A 27,900-nucleotide genomic window follows, 5' to 3' on the forward strand; every position below is an offset into this window, starting at 1 on the left:
TGCACCATGTTAGTGAGCTACTGGCATGATTTTAACTAACTATTGTTTCTAGTTTAAGATAATATAAATGTTTGAATACTGTTTGGCACAACAGCTCTTACCTTTTAAAACAGTAAATACATTTTATGCCCAATTTAGACAGTAATAAATAAGTATTTATTTGTCTGTCTTAGTGAAGATGCACTTTTTCCCTTTCTGTGCAACAAACTGGTTGGCTCTCTGACATCTCTAAAACAAAATTCAGACACAATCCATTCTGTAAAGTGGTGTTTTTCTGTCCTAAGTATTTCTTCAAAATTGTGTCTGATTTCAAAATAATTTCTTGTTTATTTAAAAGTTTGGAATTATCTTGTTTGGTGGACAGCTGTCTGTGCAACAATTTAAAGTTTGCTGAAAGTTTTTATAGAAGTAACCCCCCCCCCCACATGTGTCTTTTCCCTCATGCCTGTTGTCATCTTTATTATAGTTGCAGGCATGTCCATATTTATAAGGTAAGTTCACAGAGAATTTACAAGACAGAAATAATTTTTCTAAAATGATTTGTTTAAGTTGTTGCACTTAATCGATTTGTTAGGCAGGCAAAGGAAGACTCGCCAGGTTGTCATGAAGGCTACATTCTGGCATATACCTGCCTAAAACCACCATTAACCCTAGTTTTTGGGGAGGCAGTTACATTACATAAGTTTTTGGGTTGTGTTGCTTTGTTTAGGAAAAGTAAATGAGTGTTCATTATCATTACACAACCATGTGGCACAGCTCCAGCACTGTGCTGTGTTATTTTTGTGTGTATCGTTATTTCCAGCAGGCTGTCCATCCAATTGGTGCTGGTCAATTAGTGATTTCCTTTCCAGTCCCATAAACTGGGGTTGGCTATGTTGCCCGGAAGAAAGCCCCACACACAAAGATGGAGACAAACCAACTGTGTACCCCAGTCTAGTGTGCTTTTCTGCTTGACCCCACAGTCTGCCACCAGTCTCTTTTCTCTAACATCTCACTACCTTCTGACTCTGTCCTGTTTCATAAAGCACAAAGATTAAATATAGTCACTGTGTCTATCAGCACTTCAGTCTTGATGTAGATTTATCATTTTAAAATAAATGTTGTATTATTTGAATTAGATTTTGGCCATAACCCAATACACTCAATACTCTATAATCAATCATCAGTCCTAAACCCATTTAAATAATTACATTTAAAATGATTAACCTCTTTTCATGACCATAACAGTGAGGGGGCAGTCTGAGCATAAAACACACTGAACACAAAGTGCAGTTGTTTGTTCAGATTGCTTTAAATGACATCTTGACCCAGCAATCTAGAAGTGGATGTCAGCATTATTCTTTGATTAGACACAGTTTCTTTTTTCATCATCTTCCTCCTCTTTCTTCTTCTTTGTCTTCTTCTCATCCCCTCTTCTTAGTACGGAGGAGGACAAGGGGAAGTCAACTTAATGCACGTAGATAGTAAAGTAGTCTTTCTGCGTAATTTCCTCACAGCATAAGCAACAAACGTCAGAAACATATAGGCCATTAAATGAATGATGGCTTCACTTACTGTGTATTCTACCTTTTAAACACGTGTCTGAATAATACCAAAAATAATGGCTACATTCCACAAAGGTGTGCCAGACCCAGAGCCCTGCTAATGTTCATGCTGGTTAACTGGCACACCAAAATGAAACTGAGCCATCCTTAATACTATTAGTTACACCTGTGCTTTTCCTGCTGTGAAAAGTCAAAATGTCTGCTGTGAGAAAGGTTTTAGATAGTTTATTAGATAATCAGATCAGCTCACACAGAGTTCCAATATCCGGGCTTAATTAATCAATCAGCTGCGGTCAGAGAGAACAAAATACGTTCACTACACCACCACAAGACCAAATCAGCAAAAAACAATGGCTTTCATTTCCTAAATCCATGAATTGGTCAGTGTAACAGATGGAAAATTGATCAGAAAAATGAGCGTGGGACTTCTAGTGTGAACGTCTGGCTTGCTGTGTCTGATTCATCCTCCCTCTCCTTCCAGTTCTTTCCTCCGCATTTAATTCTATTCATCTCATGAGTGTTTCTGCTTCTAAATCGGTTCTCCTCCTCCTACACAACACAGCGCAGTGTGAGGACTGAAAGGGCTTAAGTACCATTCAGATATACTCTGCAGCACCAGCCGTCCACCTTCATTCTCTTACATGGTTGCCATTTTTAGACCCTGTGCCATTCATGGATTTTATTTTTGGTGGTTTTGCTCATGACTTTGTAGATACCAGTTTTTGTGAGTGAGCACTGTGGTCAGTGGTGTCACATTGTGATGATTTGTGTTGGTTTTCTTATTCTAATCCTCTCTTGTTGCATCAGACTGTGAGATTATATGGTAATATTGTTATTAAAAATGTGTATTCACTCTTGCTCACTACTTTTTTCTCCCCTCTTCCTCGGCCCCCTGTTCCTTCGTCTTCTCCCTCTCTCAGGTGATGGAGACGAAGAACATGCTTTACTTAGTCACGGAGTATGCCAAGAATGGGGAGATCTTTGGTGAGTGATCTTTTCAAGTATAAGATCAGTCTGACACTACACTGACATTGTCCCACCCACTTCATTTATCTGCCTGTATCCGTTTTAAAAGAAGTAATCAGCTCTGTACATAACGTCAGTTATGTTTTTGACAAACAAGGAAGTATCAAAGTCTTGTTAAGTTTGCGCTGGTCTTACAGTTATCCTAGCCTCAGTCTCAAAGGTCATATAATTGATTGAAATCTGAGAGGAATATCCTGATGTAACCCTTGTCATGTGCTGCTAGTGTTGTTGCTGTAAAAGTGCTGACATTGTTTTCTAACCACATAAAATGACATCAGAGAAGCAACTTCAAAGAGCAAAGGGGGTTGATTTATTGTTATGTGCTGCAGATGCACCCATCCTGATGGGTTTACTGCTCAAATGTTAAGATTATTCAAGATGTAAGGATTACCGTCTTCATGCTGGCAAGCAATTAAATTGATGTGACAATTGATTTAAAAACTGAATACCATCTATGAAACGTATAACATCTTGTGTAGGTGCAGCTGTTAGTTTTGTTTACTTTATCTTTATTTGCACTATACAGTCAGCTATTAAAGATAACAAAGGCAAATCATGTGCTAAGAAGCTGTAGACTTGAAGAGGATCTCCTGTCCTAAATCTAGAAATTAGAAAGACAGAAATGTCTAATAAAGAAACCAAAACCTCCAACAGGACGATCAGTTTAGTATAAAAGTCCAAAATCAGAAGCTGCAGATTGTTGTGTTTGAGAAGCTTGAATAAGGGAATGTTTTGGCAACTTACAAAATAAACAAATAAAGTAATCACTTAAATTTTATTTAATCAGCTAATTTAATAAAATAATAAAGTTCTGCTATGTCTCCAATTTTTTGGAGAAGAGATCAGTTAAGAAAAAATCTATTAAAACTATCTGAAGTGGCACACAGCAGTCATTTAAACAGCATTCTAAGAATAACGGTATGAAAAGTGGATGCTCTAAGTCTTCCAAGTGGACAGTCTCTGAGCATATGCAGCATAGTAATGAGTCTTTCCAGTGAGTCGGTAAAACTTCACACACTGTTGTGGTCAGAAGTGCACATGGTTTGATGGAATTGGCGCTAGAGGGGACAGACAAGTCGGAACATAGCAAGAATAGTACATGAAGATAAGCATTTATCTTGGTCTGCCTTAGCACCACATGCACTCTATCACTGCCAAGCATGCACAACACACACACTCAATTTGTACAATGTGTACTGAGGGCAATCTTCAATCCAGTATGTTGGACATGAGCCCATTTTTTTGAGACGTTGGATGTTGTATTAAATATTTAGTTCATTTCAAAAGTAATCATGCAGGCATGAACTATATCCCCCATTTTAGTGCTCTGGAAATGATTAACACAGGTGTAGACCTGTCTGACGTGGACGACCTGTACGTGGTTCGTGATCCACACCGATTAATGGCCTCACCTTTTAGACGGTCTGAGAATGTTAGCCTACTTCCAGACGCAGGAGCTGAGAGGATTACCTAAGCACAAGTCTATGGTAAAGAAGTTAATGGTCACGTCTGTGTGTGTGTATCTTTTGTAATTGGTGAGGTCAGTGTTCCACTTGTGACGTTGACTCAGCAGTAGCAAACTCTTCTTCCTCTGACCTACAGAAAGAGAGAGCAAGGGAACAGATCCAAGAAAAAATGAATGATAGGATAGTGTGGTGAAAATGTGAAGAACAGAACGTTATAGTCACTGCAGTAACTGATATTATAACTCCCTCAGGCTGTGTTGTTGAAAATATGCTCATTTGCTTTAATGCCAAGAATGTGGCTTAAGTATGGATATAGCGCGAGGAAGTACTGTGTTATAAGACATGTACTCATCCATTGTCAGTCGTATACTTGTGGTGGTTGGTTGGAGAAGCAGAAAGAAGTATTGACACTGAAGCTGTGAGTACTTCTTTCTGCTTCTGCAACCAACTTGTGATGAGCCTCCTCCTAAGGTCCTTAACGATGAAGTTCTTAAAAGCTTGAGTTTTTGGCAGCTGTTGGCGTTGCAGCAAATTTCCCTTACATACTTACTTATATAAGGGAGGAAATGATTATATCTGAAATGCTCCAGTTTTTACATGTTTAATAGGACTCCTTCTCACCAAGAGTGCCACCTAGCCTGATGTCTATAGCTTAAATAGAAATGCAGAGCTGTTATAATGCTGTCTTTGTATTAAACACTAAAAGTATGGGATATTTACATAGTCTGTCCTGAATATGAGGCAAAATAACATGACATCTAATTAATTACTGTTTGGTAATGTTACAAAGTGGTTACAGAAAGTGCCTCATGCATTAAAAAACACTCTTGAACTGCATCCAATCCTGAAATCCTTGACATGCTTAGAATATTGTCACTGCTTTACCTCATCATCACACAGTCTTTTCCAATCAGAAGCTGTTCTATTGCTCCCTTGTATCTTTAAAGCCACCAGACTTTTTAAAGTATTTTAATGTTGCAGAACCTGGGAGTCGCTGTTCTGCTGCTGTGCGACTTTGATTTTTTTTTTTAAGCAAGACAATTCATTTGTAATTTGGGCCAAGTCATACATAACAAACTGAAACAGTAGCTCAGCGTCTCCTGCTGTCTGCAAAGTAAAATGATTGCTTTTGACAATGACAATGTAGTCTGGTGGTCTGTCTGGTGACAACAAGATGAAGCATTGATATTTTTGGAATAGTGTCTTAGGTGGCTAAAATAGTTCAGTTTGTATTGTTACTGCCCCCATTCACTTCAGTTTGCTTCCTATTACAAACTAGAAGCATGTCTGTTATCTAGTGTAGGTAATACCTCAGACCAACCACCCTTGAGAGAAACCAAGATTAAATCAACTTAATTGAAAGCTTGAAAGCTTCCTTCAGTTTTTTACCTGTCATCTAAGTGTGAGGTCACACATGTCATCCAGATCTTAACAATAGTTTGCTTTTGCTTTCCTGTTTAAAAACAGTCAATCATGATTGGTCAGCCTCATTGACTGTAATAATACATAGATTTTCTCATGGGCCATGTCTGGGTATTACAAAACCATTGTGTCCTGATTCCTCAGACCCCTCTGCCCTGATTGCACAATGTAATGTAGTTATGTAAGACATTTATGTCATCATCAGCTGCAGCAGCAACAGTGGTCTTAACTCAGTGTCTAGGCAGACACTGACTGGTAGCTGCAGCACCGCTCTGTAGACAACTATTACAGTATTCAATCACTTCTGATTTCTAAATACAGTTTCTGGAGGTGGATTAAGCTGTTGACTGTTCACGAACACATGCATAAGCTGCCAAGCTAGAGCTCCATTTTTTTTCCTGCTTCTACTGCCCTCCAGAGAGTTGCCTCTGCTTTGCTGACATGATGAATTTCTCAGGTCAGCTCCTGACCATAGGTCACAGAGAGCAAAGGATGTAGAGCTGTGGTGTAGTGGAGGCTTAGCAGCCCACCCGGTTACAGCGAATCAGTGAGACGATGGATGAGCCTTCAGTTCTCTCTGTAGACCAAATAGTAAATGGTTGTGGAGGAGCAGGAGGGGTAGCATGCGGATGTATGTGATTGTATGTGCGTGTGTGTGTGTCTGAGTCTGGAGCTGAAGAGACAAAGAAGCGGATCTGGGTTTGGCACCAGGAGGCGGATAGTGATGGGTTCATTTTTGCAGAAGGGGTGGGTGGGCACAGTAATGGGCACAGCATAGGCATCGATGCCAGCTTGTTGATGTGCCTTTGTGTCTTTCTGTCAGTCAGTCTGTCAGTCTGCTGCTTTACAGTCTGCCTCAACACCGCAGGATGGATCAAACCTGGAAATTGGGTCAACCACAAATAAGGCAGAGTTGCAGAGAGCAGAGGCAGGAGGAGATATGAGGCAGAAGAGAATGGAGCAGGGGACATCCATTTGAATTTTGGAAGGTGGGGAAATGTAGGGCATGCATATTTAAGAAAGCACTGCTGGAGAGAGGGGAGTATAATAGCTGGCAGTGAGTAAAATCACTCATGCACATCTTTTGTCTGACTGTTGGGAGGGGAATGAGATGTGCAGAACTTCAAAGACTATTTTTGAGACACATTGTTTGTTAGGTTGTCAGCTTTGATTTTTCTCTCTGTCAGTCATCAGGGTGTGGCAGCTTTGACACTGATGACTGCAAGAATACAGAGCCTGTTGAACTTTGTGCCCTGTGACCTAAAAATGGCCCCAACCTTTGGGACAACATGAAGCATAGATTTTAAAAACGAAATCACGCTTCAGATTATCAGATTCTCTTAAATAAATGAGTGTCTATTAAGCCTGATGTATCGTTTTTAGCAGGGAAGTGTTGTTTAGTTATTTTCTCATATTTAGTGATTGATTGATGTTTTTGGAAGCAGTTTAGGTTTTTAGTAAAACACATACTCTTGTTTTGTTCTGTAGAAATCAGTCCAACTGTATAATGAATAAATAGAGCTATATCCCTGATCGGATTTCCATCATGACATTTATTTCTTTATTAGTATTGTAGCCACCAATTTACTGGCTTTATGACTGTTCATGTCTCCATTAGTGAAAATTGGCATCGGTCATCTGGTTAATAAGTTAAGATATGTGTCATCATGACCTACACAGTCTTGTGGTGTCTGTGGTGTCTTTTTATATTAAACTAACATTAAGGCTGCTTCACACTGGATAAAAACAAAAACGGCTCTCTATCACCAGTGATAAAAAATTATTTGTAGGTGGACACTCTAAATTTGCTGTTTAAATGTTTGGTATATATATATATTTTTGTCTTTCATTAATGAATGAGCTCATCCAGCCATGGATGTGTTTTTAGAACTGCACTTTAATTCAGGCCCACACATTCTGAACTATGCTCAGATGATCTCACAACAAAGGTAAAATATAGCAATGTGAGCAATCGGGACTACTGACACATTACCCACTATATTTAACCCTTCCCAGAGGAGAGATGATTTAAAACAACCAAAGAGTTTGAATCAAAAGGGTTAAGTTTGTTCTTTTCAAGAGCTTTTTATTCATTTATTTTTTTCATTTTATTTCACTGCCCCCTGAGTATTTGTCAGTACCCACTGGAAAATAAGTTAAATGTCTTTGGCTGGTAATCCAGCTGGATCTAGTCAACTTTAACCCTTTAGGGTGCCAGTATTAAATCATCACCCACGTCTGTCAACATGCATACTGTAGATGTGGCTTTAATGAGGCGGCTGTATTTAAGTGGTTTAGGTATCGGTTACCGATGTGGAAAGTGTGTGTATGAGAGCGTGGCTGCCCGCCCTTGTCTTCCACAAGTACACACACACACACACACACATGTTTACACTCCCCACGCCTGTCCTACAGTGTTATCTGAAGCCCAGCCAGAGTTCTATCCAACAAGCCAGTTTGTACCCATGATGTTTGTCCCCTCCAAACCTTAGCAGCTGTTGAGAGACTTAGCTCTTCACTCGGCTCTCAGCAGAAGTGGAACACAGTGGTTGTTGAGCTGTTCCCTAATACCCCTATGATTCATGCTTCTGTTCTGTTGGCTTTCCCAGAATGCAGCTCTGCATGCCTCACTGTGCAGAGGTCCTTACCCTCACCAACATTGTACCAGTGGATTACTCATCCTTCCACTGGAGCAACATACTGCATTGTGTGTGTGTGATTGCTAAAACATTAATGGCTTGTTTTTCTAATGCTACTGTAGAACAAGCAGCAGCTACACAGTACTGCTGTTTAGAGGTCAGATAAGTTGTGACGTTCATGCCCTGGTGTTTTAAATGTCTTAGTTCCTTAAAAGCAATCATTTTTTAATGGATGGAGCTCTTTAGGTAATGAACTGTTTGTTTGACCAACCAGTGACTACAAAAATGTTTATAATACAAATAACAGAAGAAGAAGAACAATATAAAATCAATATAAGATAATACAGTTGCTGTATTGATAAGATAAATGTATAGTCCATTGGTGCCATCAGAAACTTCCCAGTATAAGAAAGTGGGAGGCTGTGAAATGTTAGTGGATGTCTGTGGATTTGGTGCATATCTGTGTCCACAGTTGAACACCATGATGTAATGCAGCACAGACCTGCTGGTCTGACAACTGCCAATTTTTTTATCGGCACAGCTCTAGACATTGTCCAACAAGTTCACACCCTGTCTCTCGCAGAGTTCGTTTGAATGTGTGCAGGTGAAGAAGCATGCAGGGTGTCTCTTTTAAGCTCCTTTTTGTCTCTTCACAAAGCTACTTCACTCACTGCTTATGTGTACAACATTTGGCAACACAGGGAGGCACAACCACCAGATTGCTTGCCAACACACCAAAAAAAAGGTTTATAATCCCACACCAATTATTAGTTTGGATTCCAGTTGTTGTCGGAGGTGCATATTTGGACCTCCTTGGCACATTCCCCTCCTTGGTGTGTTTTTTGATTAGCAATGTTGCTTGAAAGCCGGTTATTACATAGAAAGGCCTCCTTGATGGAATTTCCCAGCTTCGGTCTAATCAGGTTTTCTCAACTCTGTAACATGTTAGCTATTTATCAACCATGCTGTTGTTAATGGAACAGCATCAATTCCCTGTAGTGTTTTTTTTAACTGTACAGTCTTTGTCCCAACAAACTTCTTACCCTTTGGTCCACTATGAGCTGAGGAAATAAAGTATCTCATGTTTAGTCAGCACATTTCTTTATGTTAATAGGCTGTAAAATTGCCTTTATGTGACTTCACTATCCCTTCTCATAGAGGCCCTGTTCCTTATATTGCTCTGTTTACTCCTATATGATGTTTTGTTGTTGGGGTATCTTGTGGTTGCTGTGCGTTGTTGTCAGGTTTGGTCGGTGGTATCTGTATTCTTGCCAGCTGGAAGGAAAGCCAACACAGAGTGTCCTATCTTGTTTACCACTGAGTGTGAATTGAAGAGTTAGCAAGCTATCTGGACAGAGAGGTGTGAAGAGGAACCCTGCGGACAGCAACAAACATTACACTTTTAAAGTTCATGGGGCTGCTAATAAAAAATGCATCTTGTAAAGTAGTATGTCCAGCTGACTTTGTAAAAAAAATGGAGAGCTGCATGAGAGCAAAGAAAGAAAGAAAGTTCAGTGATCTAGATCTTTGCAAGACAGCAGTACACTTTATGACTCTGGCCCCCCAGAGACAGCATGAACTTTAGTTTCTTGTGTCTTTCTAAACAACCACAAACTCAGCATGCGTGCACAGCCTGTGCACTTCACATATAAACAGATAAATCGAATGTTTTTCTTATTCATTGGATAAGAACTTGGGTTCATACTTGTCTTTCAAATTGTCAAGTTTGTGTGCTGCAATCCTACAGCAACATACTCAATAGTCATTATTACATCAACCCACCCCTCCAAACTCAGATTGTGATCCAGCTTATAGTAATGTGGACATAATACAGTAGAAGACCACTTCTGAGACATCTCTTTCCTCCCCTTTGTGCCTACAGGGACACGCACTCACACACAGGGTGACACTGGGGTTTTTGTAAGAAAAGTTACATCATACATCTTTCATTGAATCAGTTTACAGAGCATGCTGTAATATAGAGCAGCTGTAAACTACTGTTGGCAACAGGCCGGCACCTCATCAAAAGTAAATTATCCTTTCAGCACAACCACTAACGCTCAGTGGAATGAAAAATCTGCTCGAATGCATTCTTTTCAGCAGTGCAATGATACCTAATACTGTGTTTGAAAGGGCTTTTGAGTCATGTTATGTAATCATAAAATATATAGTTCTAACATGGCACGTCATTTTTTGTTCCTGTGTCTGTCTCTCTGGCTGCAGACTATCTGGCAAAGCATGGCCGTCTGAGTGAGCTCGAGGCGAGGAGGAAGTTCTGGCAGATTCTGTCAGCAGTTGAGTACTGTCACAACCGGAACATCGTTCACAGAGACCTAAAAGCGGAAAATCTGCTGCTGGATGGCCACATGAACATCAAGATTGCAGGTAAACACATGCATGGAAATTTTTGATCTACTGCCTGCTAAGGTCTCAGTGCTAAGTGTCGTTCGGAAATCTCTACCTGCCTGCGCTGTTCGCCCAGTGTCGAGAAGTGGTCAGCGGTTGTTAGTAAGATAGCTGCTGGCTGAAAGATGCCACGGTAGTCATCTTAAAATCTCAGCATGAATCTAAACCTTTTTAAACATGTTTATCAGAGGAGGCAAATAGCTGCCCACAGCTTTAATTTAAGGGGTGAACATTAAAGACGGAGGACATAAAAAAGAAAAAAAAAAACAGACCCAGAGGCAGAGATTTGAGACTAAGCTGGAGGTCTGTAGTACAAGCATCAAAGTGTGATTATTAACCCTCATGCGTTGTTCGGGACATTTTTGTCCTCTGAGAGAAATTTTTCTGTTTATTTTGGCCATAACTTTGTCAATATGTGGACAAATTGAATCATTTTTCCTCAATAAGCTTAATTTTACATAAATTTTGTTAATATGATTTTAAAATTTTTCATAGGTCAACGGTACACTGTGGGCAAATTTTACCCCCTAATGTGTTGTTCGGGGACAAAAACGTCCCCTAACTTTAACGGTTTTAAAAATATATTAGATAAATATTTTTTTGAAATTTTTTTGCATAGACCTTTTAATTAACTTCAGTTCTAATCAACAGTAGTGAAAAAATCATTTTCCCCCAGGATTTTAACCCTTTAATCACCAATTTTATAAGGGGTGGTGCTGAAAATTGAAAAAAAAAAACACAAAATGGCTCATTTTTAATAGAAAAGGTGAATGTGGACTGGATTCTTTTGAACCTTTATTACAGTCTTGGTCATGTCAAACATCAGTAAAAAAATTGACTTGATTGCATTATTAGTTTTTGCACAGCACTGGATTTTCTTTTTTTCTCCCTAATGTGTTGTTCGGGGACAAAAACGTCCCCTAACTTTAACGGTTTTAAAAATATATTAGATAAATATATTTTTGAATTTTTTTTGCATAGACCTTTTCATTAACTTCAGTTCTAATCAACAGTAGTGAAAAAATCATTTTCCCCCAGGATTTTAACCCTTTAATCACCAATTTTATAAGGGGTGGTGCTGAAAATTGAAAAAAAAACACACAAAATGGCTCATTTTTAATAGAAAAGGTGAATGTGGACTGGATTCTTTTGAACCTTTATTACAGTCTTGGTCATGTCAAACATCAGTAAAAAAATTGACTTTATTGCATTATTAGTTTTTGCACAGCACTGGATTTTCTTTTTTTCTCCCATTTTGTCCCATAGACTTACATTATAAACACACTTTTTTTGACTGCACAGCCATGGCACTAAATAATCATGCATTCTTGATTGTTGGTGGTTTACCCTGTTGGTAGGAGGTAACATTTGTGATTTTTACAGTTAACAACTTAATTACCATATTAACCCTTTACCTGCAGGCCTGTGCTCATGTACTGTAGTTTCTGGCTTAAGTATATGGAGTTATAGGGAGTATTTTAGCACATAATTGTGTGTCTACACACTGTGTGTGTATGTTAGAGAGGAAGAGAGCCATTTGCACACTGTCAGGGAAGGAAAGTCAGGAAAATAAAGTTACTAAGTAAGTGAAGTGTACCTAATTCAGACGTACAACGGCAATGCATAAGCATGTAAAATGAAAACATCCAGGAGTTCTGGCGTCTGAAGTTGTGGATGGGTAAAATAGCTGTTTTTTTTTTTTTTTTTAGCTTTCGGAAAACACGTCCTCCAGTAGAGTGACTTTACTTTTAGGTTAGTGTCTCAGTTGAGATCACTGAATTAGTCTAAGTGAGGTCTAAGTGCCCCTTTTCCATGGTGTGTTGCGCTCCACACGACCATACGTACATGTGCATGTTACTAAATAGACACCATAGATAGATAACTTGATAACATAATAAATAATCATTGACTAACCAAATCTAATCTACAGTTTAGTCCCCTACTAAAATTAGTATTAAAAGTAGTTTAGTAAAGTAAAGTAAAGTAAATTTGTTGCAGCCCTAAAAGTAAGTGCCGGGCCCTTTGATGCTGAGAGGTTCAGACTAAACAAAACAAAAACACTAGTGGACTTGCATGCATCCTCCTGGTCATTTAATGGTGACAAGAGCAGCAAGCAGCATGAAGAGAGGATTCACCTGTGCATGAGTGAAGGATTCACTTGTGAACGAATGAAGGATTCGCTTGTGAACAAGTGACGGATCTACTTGTGCAGCCTTCACAGCTTCACAGCCTGGCCCTTCATAGAGCCAGGCTGCACAATCATTTCCAGAGATTGTGCACAAGTGAATCCTCTCTTCATGTTGCTTTCTGCTCTTCTCACCATCAAATGACCACAAGGTCACATGTAAGACCACTTGCCTTTTTGTTTTGTTTAGTCTGCACCTGTAGACATCAAAGGGCCACACGTGCATAGCAACACTTTCTTTGTTTTTGTTTACTATGAAGACTCTGTGGTTGTGTGTACTCACAGACAACAAGATCAGTGTGCAAATGGCTCTCTTCCTCTCTAACATACACACACAGTGTGTAGACACACAATTATGTGCTAAAATACTCCCTATAACTCCATATACAAGCCAGAAACTACACTACATGAGCACAGGCCTGCAGGTAAAGGGTTAATATGGTAATTAAGTTGTTAACTGTAAAAATCACAAATTTTACCTCCTACCAACAGGGTAAACCACCAACAATCAAGAATGCATGATTATGTAGTGCCATGGCTGTGCAGTCAAAAAAAGTGTGTTTATAATGTAAGTCTATGGGACAAAATGGGAGAAAAAAAGAAAATCCAGTGCTGTGCAAAAACTAATAATGCAATAAAGTCAATTTTTTTACTGATGTTTGACATGACCAAGACTGTAATAAAGGTTCAAAAGAATCCAGTCCACATTCACCTTTTCTATTAAAAATGAGCCATTTTGTGTGGTTTTTTTTCAATTTTCAGCACCACCCCTTATAAAATTGGTGATTAAAGGGTTAAAATCCTGGGGGAAAATGATTTTTTCACTACTGTTGATTAGAACTGAAGTTAATTAAAAGGTCTATGCAAAAAAAATTCAAAAAAATATTTATCTAATATATTTTTAAAACCGTTAAAGTTAGGGGACGTTTTTGTCCCCGAACAACACATTAGGGAGAAAAAAAGAAAATCCAGTGCTGTGCAAAAACTAATAATGCAATCAAGTCAATTTTTTTACTGATGTTTGACATGACCAAGACTGTAATAAAGGTTCAAAAGAATCCAGTCCACATTCACCTTTTCTATTAAAAATGAGCCATTTTGTGTTTTTTTTTTTTCAATTTTCAGCACCACCCCTTATAAAATTGGTGATTAAAGGGTTAAAATCCTGGGGGAAAATGATTTTTTCACTACTGTTGATTAGAACTGAAGTTAATTAAAAGGTCTATGCAAAAAAATTTCAAAAAAATATTTATCTAATATATTTTTAAAACCGTTAAAGTTAGAGGACGTTTTTGTCCCCGAACAACACATTAGGGTAGTGTTTGCGAACAATGCATGAGGGTTAAGCAACTGGCATTTAGAGCTAGCTAGTGAGAATGTCACCCTACTGCTGTGTCCCAAGAGGTGGAGAAGGAAGGGGAAGGCAGGAGGTAGGAGGAGGGGTGAGTTTGAGTGTAATGAAAGGTGAAAGGTGATAAAAATGGGTTGGCTACTTTGGAGACATAGTAGCATATAAGAGGATGAAGGGACAGCGATAAGGAGCATGCATAGCAGTGAGACATGGCCACAGCTGGGACAGAGCTATCAGAGAAGAGGTTTATCTGAGGCTTTATTCAGAGCTCATACTGAAATCCATCTTAGGTGAGTGGCTAAAAATACAGGTAGAAGAGGATACCAGATGCTGAGTATGACTCAGCATCTTCAAATCGTTTATAAGTCTCAAGATTGGTACTTCAGTGAGGAAATGCACAGATGCAAACCTCAAATCGGTGCATTTTATTTGTTCTATACCAGATGATGACAAAACAACCAAACTGTAGGATAAGTGTTTTACCTGCATCAGTACTCCCCTCATCCTGTCCAGTGTTTCTTCGAAGGCCCCTAAGATGATAACCTGGAGATGTTATTACCCCAGCAGTAATTTTCACAGACATGTCTGACTCACTGCCGATTGTCGGCACAGCAGATTAGATTTAAAGCAGGAAAACAATGAACAGAACATTACCTGGCTTGTGATTAGAGAAAATGTCTCTTGGGAGGACATAAGCGGCAAAGGTACAGCATGTGCTTCTCTTACCCATAACAAGCTCTGACAAGTTACATGAAGTTTAGATGAGTACACATGTTAGATTAGTACATGAGAATGGCTCATTTTACAGCAATCAGGGGAAGAGAGAGTTCAGGATTACCTAACAGCCATTTACATTTTCAAGCAATTATTCTTGACCCATAAAATGAAAATTGGCAACTAACAAAAAATGATTGACTAAACTGAAGAAGTAATTTGTGTCTGAAAAATGACAGAAAAAAGGTAAATAATGTGAATCAGTTACCAAAGTCCAAACTGCAGGGCTGGATTAACTCAATCTGAGCAGATATGTCCATCACCTCATTTCTCTTTCAGTGTCTACATTGTGCGCTTATCTTTATTGTTTATCTAAAAAAATTATTATCAGTTTATAATCTTGCTCTGATTACTACTCTGATTATGCAGGTGCAGACAAAAAGTCTAGATGATGCTTGTGGGGTTATACCTCCCTGCTTTGTAAAGGCCACCCCTGGTCAGTCTGTATGAAGCTTAGCCGACGGTCAGTCAAAGAAAGGTCATGCTCATGGTGGCGTTAGAGGAGATTGGAACCGTAGCAGCAGGGAGCGCCCTTAATGTTTTCACTTCAAACAGCCCCTTTACGTCCGAGTTGACAGATTTGAACAAGATGGAAAGAGAGGAGGAGGAGGAGGAATAACAAAAACAAAAGTGAGTCGCAAGGATCAGAGTCGCTTGTGGTTTAGCCAAGAAATGTTAGGATCATGGGTGCCATTCACTTTACATGTGCAAAAATGCTACTGCATAGGAGGGCCAACTAAAAAAATACCCATCTCATATTGTCTCATAATGTTATGAACATACAGCCCAATTAACGATTTTTTTTAAGGTTGAAACCATCCACAGGAACCTGTTGCTGGAAGTGAAGCAAACCCTAAATGGTGTTAAATGGTCAATTAAACGATGTAGACACTACAAATTGTCTCCAGATCAGGACACATTTCTGATGTACTACACAGCATTATGACTATTCTTTGTCTTTGTACTATGTATTTTAAAACTTAATTCCAATAAAAAAAAAAAACATCTTTTTTATTTGAGCCCCTTCCTGACATACAATCCTTCCATCAAGTTGACAGCAAACATTCAGGCTTGAATGAACAACCTAGTGACTTTTTGTGGACCTGCACAACCAGAAGGAATAAGAGGGCAGTATCACAGAGGCATGAGTGGGCAGAAGGCTTCCTGCAACTTCAGACATTGCACATGTACCGTGTCTTTCTCTCCATCACGTTATGAGCATGGCTGACTGTTGGGGAACATGAACCAAAAAGAGACCTCTGTCTGAATTATATGACTTTAACAAACTGATGAAGCCAAACATGTTACGAAAAGGGGTGCATGTTTTTTCAGTTAGAATTATATAAAATATTTTTTAGGTGACAGTAAGCATAGGAGAGGAGTCGTAGGAAAAGGATAATTTGTAAATAATGGGAGCTGCAGCCATTATAGCATCAATATTCATACCTTGTTATAAGAAATGACAAATTTCTGCCTGCTGGAAGGCTGAGACCACAGCATGATGATATCACTCATATCCTCGCCACATCCACACACGCTGTTAGGAACCATTTGCTAAGGTGTGACATGTTTAAGCTAATATTATGCTAATACTGTTGTGTGCAGCAGCCACGTTTCCCTAACCACCATCCCACCCTTCCTGTTGAGCTGTGACTGCTGTTGGTAGCCTGCAGCGTGCTGGAGTGTTTGACGTCAACCAGTCTGCTCAGTATTCAGCTCCATGAAATGGGTCACAGCTTCTGACGATAAACCAACTGCACTGCTCAGCTCCACTCTGCCTACGTCTCACATCTCACCTTTGCAGCAGCAATCAGACAGCAAACATACTTGTAAAAACCCCCCCACGTCTTAATACTTCACCTTCCGCTTTATTTTAGCCACACCTGCTGCTGCCTGCATTGCAAAAATTAAATGGTTTGACTACATGCACTCACACACTGTTTGCACTGTGCTAATCTCTCATATCTGATTTCGATTTGGGCTCAAATATCCTGCACTCTTTCTTTCTTTTGTGTAGAATCAAAAGCAGTCTGCAGTCTAGTTTTTTTTTCATTGATTTTGCTTTTATGTGAAAGCAGACTGTAGAGAGCGAGAGGCTGGCAAAGGTCGCTGTCCAGAAATGACCACTGTGAACTCAGTGTGTAGAACCTATTAGACCGCCAGACACCCACATCCTAAAAGCAGAGCAGAACAATTATTATTAATCACATTCAGACAGAAAACGGCAAAAATCCAGGATCACCGTGTCACTTCAGTGTGACAATTTGCTGATTTGTCTTGGAAGGATTGACTCGATTAAAAGGAACTGTAGTGTGATTGCTTTGTTAGGGCAGATTATTTGAACAACAGTGAACGCTGCCATCTGAATCGAACAGACTGCATGCTTCCAAAGAAACTCCGGTGTACTTTTGACTGAAATAGGAAGCGGACATAGACCAGAGATGTCTTAACAAACAGGATAAACAAGATGTGATCCTAAAAATCATGTGATTGGTCGACATGGAAAGTACACTGTATGCTAACAAAGTAAAATAAGCAGAAGGCAAACATGGAGCAATGTGGAGATAAACATTTGGACTGACAAGTATTTCAAGCTTACTATGTTTTGGAAGTTTGTTCATGCAGTATGTTGGTTGTTAGCTCATCCATGGGTTTTTTTATTGCATGTCTTTTGGTTAGATATTTGTAGCAGACCAGGACTGACAGGCTTAACCCGTGTTCTTTTGTCATGGATTTGGTCTTTCTGACAAAACAAACTATTTATAGGCTTTATAGATAATTATAAAACTATATTAATTGTCAATTTGGTCCTTCAGTACAGCTCTACACAATAAGATGTTATGTGTGACTGGTCAGTTTGGATTCAAACAGACTGTTGTAGAATAAATTGTGTAATTTTTAAACGATCGTAATGAGGAAAGATGGAATTAGTTCTGTCTCCTATTCTCACGCACTGCTTAATGTGTCTGTGAACACATTACCTCCAGCCCCATTATGTAAGCCCATTTTTTAAATCCGTTATTTGTTTTGCAATATAATTTTTTTTTCTGTTTATGTAACGGTTTCGAATGATGGAAAAAGAGGAGGGGTGGGGGTGTTGTTGCGGGGTTAAGAGAGGCTTGTGATTGTCTGCTCCTGCAGCTATCAGGTCCCATGACACCATCCCATTGATAATGAACCAAACTGAAAAACATTTATCTGTTATTTTTGTCTAATGTTTGTATAATGGTCTGGTAATAAAAATAGGTGTGATTCAGATCAACAGATAACATGATGTCAAATATATGCATATTTCTGTACCTGTAACAAGTCTTATAAAAACCAAATGAGGCAGAAAATCTGAGAACAAGAGAAATAGGATGAGTTGGAGAGAACATATGTGCAAGTGATATGAACTAATAAAAAAAGTTTGGCTGGAGTGATTGCAGGCACACAAGTTGGCTCAGGGTGATTTGGCAGAGTTTAGTGCAGCTTTTAGTTGGATTTTAATGAAAGGCAGACATGAACTTCTCATTTTGAGTTCTCTTTCTGGGAAGATTAAAGACCGGCTTCCACCAATGACCAATCAGACTAGAGCAGTGATGGCCTTGTGTCAGTCAACAGGAGAGGAACTGCACACAAAGGCCCATTTCCTCAACGTACAAATATGAGGATGACACATTACATTGTGTAAAATCTGCATGAAGACACTGAATTATTTTCTGTTACACTTTTAATAACATGTGCTTTTATCTGGGTCATTACAGACTTCATCTTTAATCTACTTCTCCCTGATGTTTTCCCCCTGTGTAGATTTTGGGTTTGGGAACTTCTTCCAGCCCGGGGAGCCTCTGGCCACATGGTGTGGCAGCCCGCCCTACGCTGCTCCAGAAGTCTTTGAGGGACAACAGTATGAGGGCCCACAGCTGGACATCTGGGTAAGATGACTGATTGCGTAAAGAAGACAACTGTGCCACATTCTTTTTAAAAAATTCACTAGAGAGTAATACATTTTGTCATAACCAGTCTTGTCTTTTCTGCATTTCTTGAGCACAATTTGCACCAGACATCGACAATAATAGTCTTCATTTATGACAATAGAAATCAAGTTTCAATTTCAGAACATCAGCAGATTTTGTTCCTGTCATGATTCTGTGGTGATGTTGGGCGTAATTTCCCAACCACAGTTACAGTTATAGCCTCTAGTACAGTATATCACAATCATTTACCATACTCTGTCATGAAAATGGAAGTGTGTGCTTGTGCATGTTGTTGGTACATTTGTGTGTCAGTGCAGATTAAAAAATTAAGCGTTGCATTTTCACCCAGATATGTCTAATTAATTAATCTGGTTGCTCCTGCCTTGACGTTGGTTCTCTGCATCTGCATCTTTTCATGTTTCAGAGTATGGGGGTGGTGCTTTATGTGCTGGTGTGCGGTGCTTTGCCATTTGATGGGCCCACTCTGCCTGTGCTTCGACAGAGAGTCCTAGAAGGAAGGTTTCGCATCCCTTACTTCATGACTGAAGGTAAGAAGAGATGAGCCTCACTCTCTCTCCTTGGCATGATAAACACAAAAATAAAAACAGGAGACTGTGTCAACCCCCACACCTTGCATTTCTGCAACGCCTATCTATGAGACACCTTGCAGTCTTTTTTAACACAGCATGGAGTCAAAGTGAGGAAAAAAGGCATAAGAATAATAAGAATTTTGGTGTGAGAAACAGTGACGCACAGACAAATAAATCACACTTTCCTATTTGAGTCATGCTCGCTGGCAGTCTCTCTTGTGGTTCAAACCAGTCAGGAGGTCATTTCATTAGCGATGGAGCATTACGCTCATTTAAGGGGATACAGTATAAGGCACTCTGTCATTGTCCTTTGCAATATGTGACAGTATGTGTGAGTGCGTGCGTGCGTGCAGGCTGCAGAGTGAGTCAGATCGGCTAACGGTCTCAAAGCTGTCCTGCTGTTAGCGGCTGTGCTAGCTAGCTGGCTGCAGATTAAGTCCAGAGCTGTTTATGTAACCTGGGGCAGAGCCAGTGAAGCCCTCCATCAGTTCGCCTGTCTGTCCCTATGTGGAGACTTTGTCTGTCTGTTCGTACGTCTGTCTGATTCATACTCTGTGTCTGTGAGACACCTTCCTGTCCGTCTGTGGCTCTGTCTGTTTCCGTGTATCCCATCTGTAAATCTGAAGCAACTTCACAGGGGGTGGGGTGAGAGAAAGTCGGCCAGATCTCTTTTTTTCTCTCTTCTGTTCAGGACCTTGAAACAATTAAGGCATATGGGGGAATGTAGGAGTGTAATGTCAGCTCCGTGGCAAGGCTGACACTCGAACCCGCCTACCCACCCCCAGTCCAGCCCCTGTTTCCCCGAACAGGGAGAACATAGTGTGCTGATTTCTTCATCCAGAAACAGTCCATCTTTTTTCCTCACGTTGCTCTCACTGGCCAGCACTGTGGTACACAGCACAGCCTAGCACTGCACAGTAAACTCTTAACCTCTGAGTGTTGTGGTGTACTCCCAGTGTAGTTACAAAAGATGTTGTCTTTTGTCTATTCTGCCATGCATATTAAACAAGCTATGTGCATGTATGTGATGCCGTTTGTGGCATTTTTCTTTTTTTTCTACGTTTCCACCAGATAATCACAGCCCTCACCGAGGCAAAAAAAAGTTGTTGCTTTTGGGATTTAAATTTGCACCTCATCTGTCAGTATGTTTACTGTTATGTTCAATGTTTTTAGCTGCTGTGTGATTTTAAAAAAACTATAAAGCACATAAAGTATTTGCTTTTCAACCTCTTGCAACACAGTGTTATGCCCCCCTCTCTGCATTGGAGGACTCAGTGCAACCCTACACCACCGGGACGTTGCAAGTGTTAACTGGGATGGCTCTGTGGTTAAGTCATCCTGGTGTAATATACTAGCTATGAACAGTGTCAATCAATCAAGCAGCCAGCTACACAGTGTTGACCCCTTTGCATAGTCTTAACCTCCCCTGGTGGTTTGTAAAAGCTCAGCCCTAACCGTTGCTATAAACATGGCTGCAGCAACCAGCTGAGCTGGAGTAACTTCTGGGTCAAACAAATCAGCCTGCATTGAATTTGAAGCAGGCTGTGACTTAAACGGCCTCAGTGTGAAGTAAAATTGTAGTGAGGGGCACACTGGTTATGCACATAATGGCAAGAGGGAAAAAAATGTGCTGGCTGAACTACCAGGCACGAGGTAGAAAAAAATGTGATGTAAGCAGACGCTAGTAGATCAGCAGGGCAACTGAGAAGAATGTGCAGCAGGGATTTAATGCTGGCAGACAGGTCATTTGGCTCTCTGCTATGAGGTGCTGAGAAAGAAGGATATCCTATCAGGCAAGGAGGCGATCTGTGGAGGTTGTGTGTATAAGATTTAGCTTAACTGTGCCCCATTATTTGTGCATTTAGATGGCATCCTGCATGCCACGTAAATCTGTTCCCATGAGTGACGACCAAATGACCCACAGATTGTGAGCAATTTCATGTAGGAACACTTTATTATCATATCCTGCGCAGAATGCAGAATTTGCGTTCACCAATAACTGCATGCTTGTGACAGCATGTAAACATTTTGCACAGTGATATGGTTGCTAGTTTGGTAGAAAATAGTTCCTTCGGTGTGCAAATTCATCTGGAAAAAAAACAAACCACTGAACATAAATCCTGTTTTTGTGATGCTATGAGATAACCAAGTGGGGTTTATTTGTTAAAAGCGCACCTGTTTTGTTTTAAGACCGTAACGGTCGAGTAAATGGGTAAGCATGCCGTGTGGCAGGCAGGAATGTAGTAGGTAGTAGGGGTGCAGACAGGCCAATGCAGCTCGGCCAGGGGAACAGTAATCCTGTTAAGAACCCAGCTGTGTCTGACGTCAAACTCATCTAGCCATTAACTAGAGGTGAGGAGCTCTCATTAGGAGGGGAGGAAAGTAGAAAAGAGCAGCGTCATGCTGTTTAGAACCGAGTGCAGGAGAAAATAAGAATTTAGCAGATTTAAGCTCTTAAAGTGTTATTTCTGCCCCAGTTCATCAAGACTACTTTGAGGACATGATGTGTTGTGGCTTAATTCATTTCATCATAGCTTATACAAGATGTTCTCAGCGTCACACATAAAAAAACTCTTCCTCTTTAAAAAGGGTGCTGATCTTGAATGAAATGCTTTCAAAGTCCTGTCTCATAACTGCTGTTTTTCCACTCACACAGACTGTGAGCACCTGATCCGCAGGATGTTGGTGCTGGATCCGTCGAAGCGTCTGTCTGTGGCCCAGATTAAGGAGCACAAGTGGATGGCTCTGGATGTTCCAGTACAGAGGCCCGTCCTGTACCAACAGCCTCTGTCTACAGAGGGCGAAACAGGTGTAGGAGAGTACAGTGAACAGGTCCTCCGCCTCATGCACAGCCTTGGAATCGACCAGCACAAGACTGTAGAGGTGAGGACGGAGCTTGGAAAGAAAGAAAGGCCTTTATTTACTCAACAGGGATATAAAGGTGTGAGGTGTAAAGGTCGACGCTTCAGACTGTGAAGGAGATAATGGTGAGAGCGTGTCACTTCACATAAGAAGAAACTGTGTGCATCCTTGCAGCAGTCTAATGGAACGACATGCACACAGATAAAAATTAGGATGAAAATATCAGGGGCAGATTTAGTACCAAGGCCATAATTGGGCACCTCGGGCAGTTGTCATCCTTAACTAATGGCAAAATTGGTCTTTGGGTGTGACATGCATGCTTATAAGGGAGTTTGACTTCCAGTAAATCTGCTGCCAAGTAAGAAATGAACCTGCACACATACCAAGATGTAGAAATTGCATGCCTTCCTATGCAAGATCATGAGACATACATCTGGTAAATTATGCTTTAAAGTTGCCTTAAAGTTATACACATGTTTTTAATTTTAAATAATCGGCCAAGAAACCTGCAGTTTGTTGTAAAATTAAATATCAGTGTAAAGTACTTTGATTGAGACTGAGTACATAATTAGAAAGGCTATACAGGCATAAGTCCCACAATTGACCCTATGTAACAATAGAATAAAACCATGACTTTGTCCTGTTTGCTATCTTTTACAGACTCTTCCTTTTGCATAGCTGCAGCTCTCAGCATGGCCAGACTTGTGATTTTCACCTCTTTTAATATTTTTTTCCCCCTCATTCAAGAGGTGAAATGTGCTAGGGTGATGTTAGTGTTAGTGCCGCTGATGCCTTTTTGTGTGAGATGAGAGATGCAATTCACTGAGTAGTTTCACACAAGATCGAATGCTACTTTGCCATCTTAAAAAACTGCAACTATCTTGAGTCGTCTTTGCCCTTTACCGCAGTACATATGTAGTAAGATCAGATGTGTTGTGCCAGATGGTGAGGGATGCCTTAATGGTGCGCAATTGCTGCAGGTTATATTAATAGTTTTTTTTTCTTACTTTCCAGTAAGGGCTAAATTCACTATAATGACACACTCACTGCACATTATCCCACTCAATACATTAATATCTACTGAAGAAATCAGAACTTTATGCAAAGCATTGATTAAAAATGAGATTTATCAGACTTTTTTTGTGGGTTTGATTTGAAGAGGTGTCAGAGTTAAGGTTAGCATCACTAATAACTTCATTTAAAGATGCCTACAATTACATTGCCTGTCATCCTCCAGTCTCTGCAGAACAAGAGCTATAACCACTTTGCTGCTATCTACTACCTGCTGGTGGAGCGGCTCAAGGCCCATCGCTGCAGTTTCCCTGTGGAACAGAGGCTTGACGCCCGTCAGCGACGACCCAGCACCATCGCCGAACAGACCGTCGTCAAGGTAACCACGGGGCGTCAGGGCAACAGGGGGCTTCTGAATAATGTGTACAGATTACTCTCCATACCTCCCTGATCAAAGCTGTGTTATTCACACCTGCAACCAGGAACAAATGCAACCCTTTCATTCATTCAGCCACATCTTCGTGTGCTCTCTTGCAAATCTTTTCCACCCAGCCTTGATCTTAATGCATCTCTCTCACTTACATTATTCATTATTTTCTTTTTTTGCCCTCTGAGTCTCTTTACCAACCAATTTTTCTTTTATTTCTTCTCACTATCTAGAATCTGGCTCTCTTGTACCATTGGGATTACAAAGTCAAATTCGCTGCAGCTCATTTGCGTTGTAATTGCGGCATTATGTGGGATTTTGTAAAGAACTGGTCATGAATTGAAGAAGGTTTTTTGAGGCGCTGTCAAAGACTCTCTCTGTCTCTTGTTCTCTCCCTCTCCACAGTCGACCAGTGGTTCAGCCCAGGTGGGTTTGCTCCCGCAGGGCGTTCGTCTGTTGCGTTCCCCTGCTGTGCCCCAAGCCTCCTCTGATGCTTTCACTTTCCCCCAGACTGCATGTCCCCTGGAGCAGAATTTCATGGTGGAGGATGTCAACACACCCAAAGTAGGTCCAAAACCAGTAAAAATCAGGGGATTGAGGGGATTGGGGTATATTTTTCGTCTTCTTTTTTTTGTCTCTCTGCATTTGTCCGTGCATATCTGGCTTTTTTTTAACTTGGAAGTTGCAGTTGCTACGTTCATTATCAGCTTGTACAAGCTTGACATTGATTTTACCCACTTGCTGTGAAATTTGTGTGTGCTGTGAAATTTGTGTGTGCACGCTGCAGACTTCTTTCAGGTTTAGAGCATCGGCTTGCACTGTCAACCTACCAGAGTGCAGCTGAGTTGTCCTCTTATGTAAGCACTCAGGCAGCACTCACATCAGACAGGACAGCTGCCTGTCCTGCAAGGCTCCTAGACACACACACACACTCACACACACACTGTGCTTTCTTTTCTCTGTTTATCTGTGCTAACCTTTTCTTCCAGGCCTGTTGTTGCCGCCTATTACAGAACACAGACACCAGTGGTCCGAGTTGACAGTCCTGCATACCTGCAGGGCTGCACACACACTCCTGAACACATGGTTTTCTATCCTGACTCCTGGCTCCAATAATGAATGATTTGTACATTGTTTTGTGTGTGCGTGAGTGTGTGAGTATGAGTCTGTGGTGAACAGAACAGAACAGGGCAGAGTCAGAGTGCGTGTTATCTGCGTGAATGGAGTCTGGTTATGTAAGCGGTCCTGTGATGATGATGTGACCTAATGCAGAGCTGAGTGAACACACATGGACAGGAAGCTGCTGTGCTGCTCCAGCGATCTCGCCGCCCAGACTTCCTACCAGTCAACCAACAGCTCATCTTTTTCTTTTTTAGTTTTTGGCCGTCTTCATCATTCTTGTGTTCTTCCGACTCTTTATAACTCAGCTTCTATTTTATACTGAAACTTCTCTCTCTTTTTAGCCTCCACCTCTTCTCTGCCTGTTTCTCAATTCACGTTTCCCCCTCTTGTCCTCACTGTGTGTGTGTGTGTGTGTCTGTTGAGTAATAGCATTCCTATCCCATCGCAGATGGGGTATTGGGCAAAGTTGCTCTTTCTAGACCAACACCAGGCTTTCCGGTAACTGCGGCAACTCATGCAGATGATCTATGATTTTATGTCTGTGTGTGTGGTTGTATGTGTGTCAGTCAAACGGCACTTCCAGTGAAAGCTCACTTCCTGGCCCTGCATTCCTTTATCCCCACCCTCCACTTTTCTACACCAACACACACACACAGGCCTGAATGCTGTAACAAATACACACTCCTAGTGTGAGACCAACTATGTGCAGGGAAAACTGAGGGAGGATAGTCACTAATGGTGCTCTGATTCTTAGCATGGTGTCCAGCACAAAGATGGATTTTTCTTGTGAGTTTGCATCTTGTGTGACATGACTTTGTTTTTAAGCCTTTGTCACACTCTGGAACAATCAATATTAAATGTGTAGTCATTGTTCTGTCTCTCCTTCTCTTCCTCCTCCTATCTTTCCCTCTAGGTGAACGGATGCCTGCTAGACCCACTGCCTCCCCCCACTGTCCTCCGCAAGTCCTCCACCTCGTCGCCTAGCAACATGATGGAGACATCGATTGATGAGGGCATTGAGACTGAGGAGCCCGACACAGAGGATGATCCGCCCCACCTACTTTCGGCCTATCAGACAGCTCGATTCGGCCAACGGCGACACACCCTATCTGAGGTCACCAACCAGCCAGGGCCTTCAAACCAAGGTATGACATCACCCAGCAGGCTCTCTAACATGCATCTGTTTCTGGATCACTGCCCTGACAAGGAATAAAAATGTTGCCTCTTCCAGGTAAATTATTCGCTCTAGGCCACAACCCCTCTATGGGTAGTGTGGACTCGGACATTGGCCACGACATGGGCTCCATGCACAGTGACCTTGGGCTGCTGGAAGATTCCCCCTCTCTCAGTGAAGTGGTGCAGGCCAACAGCTCTGCCCCAGGCGTCGCCCCTACGCCTTTCTTGAGTGCTCGGCCTGCCAATCCAGCAATGGCTGCCCTGACTTCCCAGCACAGGGACACGCACAACCGCTCCCCTATCAGCTTCAGAGAAGGACGCCGCGCTTCGGACACCTCCCTCACCCAAGGTCAGAACCCGCAGCTGTCTGTATGCATACAGGCCATAAAAACAACACTGACTTCATGATGGGTTAAATATCTTCCATATCCCTGGTTCTACTGGAGTTTTGTTTTGTTACCATGGCTGTGATATTGCAGAAGTGCAATGCTAAATCAGTACGGCGGTTTTCAGCCTACAACTAAACATTTTGACATCTTCTGTCATTGTGATGCTATTCCTAACAGCAGCAGGTTCAGACATCTCTTTTGTCTTACTGGATACAGGCAAGATGGGTTGAGAGAAGGGTTTGAAGAGGTTTGAAATTGCAGCTGATTTTCACATTTCTGTCGATTAAATGCCATATCTAACATGAGTATGATGCATTACAAAGTATCCAGGATGCACATAGCAAGAACAGGAATCATGACATAAATGCAACACCTCTGCTACAGCTGCTCCCTCGCAGTGTCACATGTATATGTATGCATTGCTGCCAGATAAAAGTGCCTCATTTCCACCCTCTCATATGCCCCCCTCCCCTCTTTTTCACACACTTATTTCTCTCTTCCTCCTCTCTCTCCCCTGTCTCATCCTCTGCAGTCTCTCTTATGACTACATGATTCACCTTATGAATCACAGGAAGATATTTGAAGGTTTCGGCCCACATACCTCTCTCTCTCTCTCTATTCCCCCTTCTTTCTCCATCCCTCTCTTCCCTCTGTACTGCTTCCTTTCTTGCATCGCCTTTCTTTCTCTCTTCAAAGTTTCCATCATGTGTGGCAGACAGGATTTGTTTCTTCTCCACATCAGAGGGAAAGCAGAGCCAAAATATAAGAGAGAATGTTAAACTACCTCCATCTACCTCTCCTTTACTTTTTTCCCCAAACATTATAAATCACCTGTGCTTTAGCTTAAGTAGAACCTATAGACCGCCTTCCTCTCCTGACTCCACATTGATAGGCTGCACTGTGTACTCCCAGTTGGTATTTTCAGTTATTTATTTATTTTTTTCCTAATCCTCTTTGGAGAGTGTTGATGCGGTGGATTCTTTTGCGTCAGACTGCTGACTCTGGTTTTAAATAACTCCTACCATCACAGTGAGTCATGTCCTATCGTTCAAAGCCACAGCTCGTCACCACTGGATGGGTCTTATCAGAGCTACTCACTGATCCACACGCACACATGCACATATCGAAAGACTGCCACATGTGTACGCACAAATACACACTGAAAACAGTTCCTGACGTACATCCAGTCACACTGTCAGTAGATGTAATGAAAAGTGCCAACAAGAGGATTAAGCCTGGCTGTCTGAAAGAACAGGACTTTTAGCATAGATAGATAGATTAACTTGCTAAATTGTTAGCGTTCTGTAATGAAGATGAATGTGATTCTGTTAAACACATCCAAGATGTGAATTTTGTTTTGTTTGTTTTCAGGACTGGTCGCATTTCGGCAGCACCTTCAGAACTTGGCACGGACCAAAGGCATCTTGGAACTAAACAAAGTCCAGATGCTGGTGGAGCAGATGGGCTCCGGAGAAGGGGGTGCCATGGGCCCCCTGGGACCGCAGCACCACTTACACAATCTCCTGGAGGTCGGTCCTGCTGCATAATAGC

At 41.1% G+C, this 27,900-nt stretch overlaps 1 protein-coding gene across 2 annotated transcripts in view; it reads left to right on the plus strand.

Moving 5' to 3' along the window:
* Window positions 1–27,900, plus strand: part of sik2b (salt-inducible kinase 2b) — a 35,223-nt gene that overhangs the window by 4,519 nt on the left and 2,804 nt on the right. Inside the window, exons 3-12 of one of the 2 annotated variants that reach the window (XM_028419064.1) lie at window positions 2,465–2,528; window positions 10,321–10,482; window positions 18,606–18,730; window positions 19,197–19,320; window positions 22,019–22,245; window positions 23,462–23,614; window positions 24,068–24,226; window positions 25,698–25,929; window positions 26,016–26,309; window positions 27,721–27,878. In XM_028419064.1, the coding sequence (XP_028274865.1) occupies window positions 2,465–2,528; window positions 10,321–10,482; window positions 18,606–18,730; window positions 19,197–19,320; window positions 22,019–22,245; window positions 23,462–23,614; window positions 24,068–24,226; window positions 25,698–25,929; window positions 26,016–26,309; window positions 27,721–27,878 (1,698 nt within the window). The remainder of the gene's footprint in view (window positions 1–2,464; window positions 2,529–10,320; window positions 10,483–18,605; window positions 18,731–19,196; window positions 19,321–22,018; window positions 22,246–23,461; window positions 23,615–24,067; window positions 24,227–25,697; window positions 25,930–26,015; window positions 26,310–27,720; window positions 27,879–27,900) is intronic. The other variant, XM_028419065.1, reaches the window with a different exon arrangement.

Source organism: Parambassis ranga, chromosome 13 (assembly GCF_900634625.1).
Source record: "Parambassis ranga chromosome 13, fParRan2.1, whole genome shotgun sequence".
NCBI lineage: Eukaryota > Metazoa > Chordata > Actinopteri > Ambassidae > Parambassis > Parambassis ranga.